This window comes from Polyodon spathula, unplaced genomic scaffold, assembly GCF_017654505.1.
Source record: "Polyodon spathula isolate WHYD16114869_AA unplaced genomic scaffold, ASM1765450v1 scaffolds_3241, whole genome shotgun sequence".
Taxonomy (NCBI): Eukaryota; Metazoa; Chordata; class Actinopteri; order Acipenseriformes; family Polyodontidae; genus Polyodon; species Polyodon spathula.
Window position 1 is genome coordinate 1 of NW_024474705.1, and position 6446 is coordinate 6446.

General features: G+C 38.7%; 1 protein-coding gene across 1 annotated transcript; it reads left to right on the forward strand.

Moving 5' to 3' along the window:
* The first annotated feature begins 1125 nt into the window (after window positions 1-1125).
* On the forward strand, window positions 1126-4515 carry LOC121311512. The gene is made up of 3 exons (XM_041243960.1): window positions 1126-1268; window positions 2911-3243; window positions 3651-4515. The coding sequence occupies exons 1-3, from the start codon at window positions 1223-1225 to the stop codon at window positions 4127-4129; spliced, it is 858 nt and encodes a 285-aa protein (XP_041099894.1). The 5' UTR covers window positions 1126-1222; the 3' UTR covers window positions 4130-4515.
* The last annotated feature ends 1931 nt before the right edge of the window (window positions 4516-6446 follow it).

Consider the following 6446-nt stretch of genomic DNA (forward strand, 5'->3'; position numbering starts at 1 on the left):
TCTTTTAGAACATAAGAAAGTTTACAACGAGAGGAGGCCATTCGGCCCTCTTGCTCGTTTGGTTGTTAGTAGCTTATGATCCCAAAATCTCATCAAGCAGCTTCCTGAAGGACCCCAGGGTGTCAGCTTCAGCAACATTACTGGGGCAGTTGATTCCAGTCTCCTATTTTCTGTTCTGAATGCCCCTTTCTAATCTCCATTTGTGACCCCTGGTCCTGTTTCTTTTTTCAGATTGAAAAAGTCCCCTGGGTCAACACGGTCCATACCTGTTAGATTTTTGTATTCTATAGACTGAATACAGCATTACCAAAACGCAGTCATGCAATGCTAATATATATATAACATTTGCTTTTGTATTTGCATTTTGCTTTTTGCGTTGGATGGCGAGCTTATATGATATGTAGCCATGAACTTGAACACCCGCAACGGGCTCCTTCCACGTGCTTCGATTCTCATACTTAAGCAGATTGTCATTTAAAGACCGTTTCGCCGTTTATGTCTCCTTTAGTTTAGAATTAAGACAATTAAATGTGTTGGTTCAATAAATCTGACTCTCAATAAATCTGTGTTTTCTGTATACTGTGCTTATATTTCAAATGTATTTAAAGGTGGGCTGAAATAATGGAAAATATTTGTGGCCTGTATCTTGTTACACACACACACACACACCCACACACGCACACACCACACACAAACACACACACACCCCTGCAATCATTTCAACCTTTTGTTATAACGTTGCCACATATAATATTAATGTATTTAATTAAATTCACGGTCTCAAAGATTACTTCGCTTTTAAAAATAGATTTTACCTTTATAAAACGCTATTCAATTCCCCTGTTTCCGGTAAGTGTGAAAGTTCACAATTGTAGCATCTATTTGAGCTGCGTTTACCACACCATCTCACTTCGAGGTCGAGGTGCATTTTTCCATTACCTTTACAAATGCAGGCTCGCGTATATTTTGGACGAGGGAGGATGTGGGCGTTAAAACAAAGCAAAAAAAGAAGATTGACCCGTGGTTGATCAGAGCGGGTAAGCATATCCGATAAACATCAACGAATTTTTGCAACTGGCTAGAACCAGACTGGTGCAAAAAAAAAAAACCCACATAGCGTAAATATATTTGTATCTGTATAAATCCAATAACTCTTCACGCAGATGTAACGAATTTGACATTGCCAGCAACAGAATCCGAGCACGGCCGGCAGCGTGGAAGCATGTGGCGCATTCTCGGATACGCCTTGGTCGCGGTATATTTCGAAGGTAAGTTTAACTTATTTTAATGACATATTGTTTTCTGGTATAACAGTCAACGTGTGATGTGATGTTTCTCTTTAAAACTAGCTCTTAAAAATAAAAATAAATAAAGTATGACAGACAACACTGATAGACAACAAATGTTTCAGCATTAAGCACAAGTTTCAGCAGGATGTTTTAAACACACAGCAGGGCTGATTTTATTTAATCGTATAATATATACTTCAGACGAGTTACCAAATTACAACGCAGCGCATGTTAATCTACACTGTGAACCAGACGAGAAGACACGGGGTTTGTTCGTGAATCTATATTATATACACAAGCAATTCAAATGCAATTGAAATCGCTTTAAAGTTTGATTCTAAAGACATATATTTAAACATAGGGTACGGTGCAATTATTATTATTATTATTATTATTATATTATTATTATTATTATTATATTATTATTATTATCTGCAATAGCATTAATCGTTTCCCCGCTTTACCATTTAAATATTATAACTATATAAGTAGGGCTAGGGATTTTCATTAAAAATGGTAGAGATGTTTAATTAAAAAATCAATACACATAAACATAAATATACATACACAGTAGTGTGCCAGAACACCCGTGTCGTGCGTAAGAAATCAAACCGCTTTGATTCATTTCAAACAGTAAAGAGAACAGGAACACAGAGCCGCGCACAGTAAAACGCAGGAGGCTTTTTAGAAGCTGTTTAAGACGCCCGATTAAAGCACAAAGCAGTCTGACATTTTCACAGAGTGCCTGTTCGTCCTCCATTCTTTCTAGATTAGTGCGTTGGAATTGAAATGGGAGATTCAGAGGTTTTTACGCAGGCAGGTATATGATATAAAAGACGCATCTTGAGGTAATAAATACGCACACTGCCGTGCCTGCAGAGATACAGAAACACGCACAGCCGTATCGACCCCAAACTTGGAAAACATTACATTATTGAAAGGACGCAGTGATCGGACTAATACACTAACACACGACCAGCAACCAAGCGTTGAAATGGACACTTAATACCAGTTTGGATTAGCGCGCTGTTTGTGTTACATGACCAATTCAGAGCGTTAAACACGTCGACAGTAACCCTAAAGAAATGCCGTTATGAAGACAGATACAACGCACACTGTACAAAAACCGTCTTTTTACAATATATTTACTTGAATATTGACTTAATAAAACCATTTAAGATTGATTATATTATATATTTGCGTATTATGTACAATTAAGAAGTATTTTACAGTAATACTAATAAATTTTACCGTAATTAAAAAAAAAATGCTGGAAAAAACTCATGTCAATATTAATGTAAATGTGCTGTAGAATACGGTAAGTGTTTTTACTGTGCGAGGGAAGCGTTTCTCAAAGTCTTCTAATCTATTGATATCGCGTGTTAAAGGAATTCGGATTCTCACAGCGTTTACTCCAATGCTAACAGCACGATTTCTCCATATAGTAAAAAACGCACCCAATGAAGCTATTGAAATAAACAGCTTGTGCGCACAGTCCTGTCGTGTGGACTAGCTGTGTGTGTGTGTGTGTGTGTGTGTGTGTGTGTGTGTGTGTGTGTGTGTGTGTGTGTGTGTGTGTATTGACTAGCTGTGTGACTAGCTATGTGTTCTTGTCTTCTAGTTTCCGAAACGAGTCTCAGTTTACGCTCGTCTCACCACTTTGCTTCAGCCGGGGAGTCTCCGGTGGAGTTCACCTGCACCTCGAGTGCAGTGATAGAATCTGGAGGGGTCCGGCTGCTCTGGTTCAAAAAGAACGCGAGTGATGTATTGGAAAGACTGGACACGAAATGCAACGCGTCCCCGTGCAAATACACCGATGAATCGAACCGCTCGGACACCTTCAAGCTGAAGATTACAAAGACAGAGCGAGAAGATTCTGGTACATATTACTGCGCGCACCCACCCGTTATCGACCTGGAGTTTTCCAATGGGGCCGCATTGAACGTTGTAGCAGGTACGAAATTAACCAAACCAAGTGCTATGCTATGCATTGTAGTATTGATGTACTTTATACCTTAGAACACACGCGTGGTTGTACAGCAAAGTAACACTGGAGTTAAAACAAATCCCTACCCCGCTGCAACTAAAGATTGTACAATATTAATCGAGAATATTCAAGGTAATGTTGCATTTTACCCCCTGAAAATACACTTTACTCTCTCGGTGTTAAAACTGTAGGGTAAGTTACTCTCAGAACCCAAATCCTGTCTAGTTTTGCTCCTACACAGTTTTGCATTAGCGCTGGGTACTGTAAATATCGCGGGTCCTGTAAAAACATATATCATTAAGTAATATATTTTTGTACATCTTGATAACCCTAAGTGTTATATTTATTTATTAAATATACTTATATTTTTTCAGACAGTTCAACAGAGACCACTTCTGTGTCTATCCTGGCCCCCGCTGACTCCGCCAGCGCGCTCGATTCTGAGGGGTCACTGACATTAGTCTGCCTGGTCCGGGGCCTCTCCTCGCCCGCGGTCCGATTTCAGTGGTTTCTCTCCGGTAACGTCACGACTGCAACAGCGCCGGGCACCTGGATCAAGGAGGGCGGAGACGGAGAGAGCTACAGCGCCACGAGCAGGCTGACAATCCCGGCGGAGACGTGGCGGAGCGGGGCGGTGTGCGCCTGCGGAGCGCAACTGAACTCGAGCACAGTCATCCGCAGCAGGGAGATCTCATACACGGCGGGAGGTGGGGAGGTTTTATTAAAGTTATTGATAAAGACCGTTGCATATGTAATCAATGAACTGCAGCTATACACATTAGATTCTAAAATGTGCCCCGAGAGCGATAGGGATAAGAACATGAAGAATGAAGCATGCTGCATGATTTTCTGAGTAGGAGAACGAGAATTAAGCGTCTACGAAAGTTAACATTGAACCCTTTACAAAGGGATGAAGATATATAACGTTTCTATATATTGTACTCCTTTTTTTTTATCAGATGCAGATTGCTTTCCTTATCCGGTCTGGCGATATGTCTTCTTCCCCGGAGTTCTCGTTGCGATGTGGATACACTATGCTGTAGTTCACTGGAAAGATAAGAAGCAAAGGCGGTTGCAATGAAATATTAACCTCATGACTTTGCTTCACATACAGTTTCACATATTCCACACTTTTTAAATTCCCCGCTAATATAGCTTGAAAACACAACGACGGGTGTTAATACTGACCATGCATGTAAACTGTATGTTCACGCATGGATGAGGATCAAAAGGTTTGGAGTAAGGGGTTTATACATATTTTAGCTGATCCATTCAAAACGTTTCACCAAAGAAAAGGGATAAATACAAAACCAAAAAAAAAGAACTTCCAAATAGAGTCCTTGGTATTCTATTTTAACACACACCTTATCAGGGGTCTACTCATCTACTGCTGTGGCTTCCAATCTTTTTCAATGTAGGGACCACCCTGGCAAGTATCATAAGAACATAAGAAAGTTTACAAACGAGAGGAGGCCATTCGGCCCATCTTGCTCGTTTGGTTGTCAGTAGCTTATTGATCCCAGAATCTCATCAAGCAGCTTCTTGAAGGATCCCAGGGTGTCAGCTTCAACAACATTACTGGGGAGTTGATTCCAGATTCCCACAATTCTCTGTGTAAAAAAGTGCCTCCTAGCATACTACTTTTGCTCTTGCAACTACTTTATACAAACATATTTGATGAGGAAATATTTACCCTTTCATGCGTGGCGACCTCATACAGGAGGACAGATTAAAAAAAACCCTTTTCTTCTTCTATAGTCTTTATAAGGGAGCATATGGAAGATGCAAATGGACGACAACCTCGTATGAAGTTGTCATTTTTCTCCCATGTAACACTGGAACAAAAATGAAAAATCATTAAACAAAAAAAATGTTTGTACTGTATTCAATATTTCATGCACGAAATGTTTAATAGCGTTTAGCTTTTCGTTTGTGATCTGACCAGAATTATTTATCTTCTCCTTGCAGAGAGCGTTCTCAAGAGGAAAGATGAAGCAATGGAAATGCATTTAACCAAACAAGTCATTTTCTTTATTAGACTGCAATCCTGCTTCTGGCATTATATTGAGCTTCACTTCCATTCTCAAAGTATTACAGGAGGGCATCTAAAGGCATTGAAGCTGCACCGGATCATATTTTCAATTGAGATAACTAGTGCTTAATGTATTGTATATGTGCCATAGACTTCATTATCTTCACAGTAAAGTACTTGGTAATTAAGAATCTGGAAATGTTATCATTTCTCTCACTTTGTATAAGTAAAGAAATACAAGAATTCAACACCTTGTTGTTATTGCATGTTTTAATAATTCACACTGAAAAAAAAAAAACGAATGTTTGAAATGAGTCCAATGCAATGTTGTTTGCTTGTTGGATCATATTCACAAACCATAAAAAACTATAAATCTATAAAGCTTCAGCAGCGATGTAAGTTAGACTCCCATTGCATAGCTGTTTGATCCATTCCTAGGTTTACTTTGTGTTCAATCAGACAAACCCGGGCTTGTAACCTATACACTAGGGCTAATGAAGCTCGTAATCAAGCTTTGGTAAAATGAACAGTTTGATTTTCGCTCTCCCAAACAATGGAGAAACAGTAAATGCTTTAGGAATACAACCTTTAGTGTGTGTGTGTGTGTGTGTGTGTGTATATATATATATATATATATATATATATATATAATAAATATATATATATATTATTTAGCACAGCATAGGTATGTTCAACAGATTTCAAATTTAATTTGTTGTGCTGTTTGTATTGAATTCTTCTTTGCAAACACAAAGCTTCAGTACTAATTGTGTTCTGTTCCGAGGACCACCACGGTGCATAGTCTACATGCTGTCGTTCTTCATTTTCCACTGTTAAGCATCAACTAATATGCACTTCATGTCTGATGAGCGCACCACCGCAGACACCACCTGGCTGCTATTCGAAACAGGATGTCAGATCTAAAAGCTATTTAGACTAAGCTGAAACTTAAGTGCATAAACATCTCAAATATATATATATATATATATATATATATATATATATATATATATATATATATATATATACACACACACACACACACACACACACACACACGTTAGTCCAGTGTTTGGTTTTCTAAATTCTTGAACAGATAAACTAATAAATCCTGTAACAAAGCTGTAATAGTGAGCAG

Excerpts from the sequence above, each read along its gene's own strand:
- LOC121311512 (XM_041243960.1), top strand. The coding sequence starts at position 1,223 with ATGTGGCGCATTCTCGGATACGCCTTGGTCGCGGTATATTTCGAAG. Across the intron at positions 1,269-2,910 it reads GGTCGCGGTATATTTCGAAG|TTTCCGAAACGAGTCTCAGT; the intron begins GTAAGTTTAACT and ends CTTGTCTTCTAG. Across the intron at positions 3,244-3,650 it reads CGCATTGAACGTTGTAGCAG|ACAGTTCAACAGAGACCACT; the intron begins GTACGAAATTAA and ends ATATTTTTTCAG.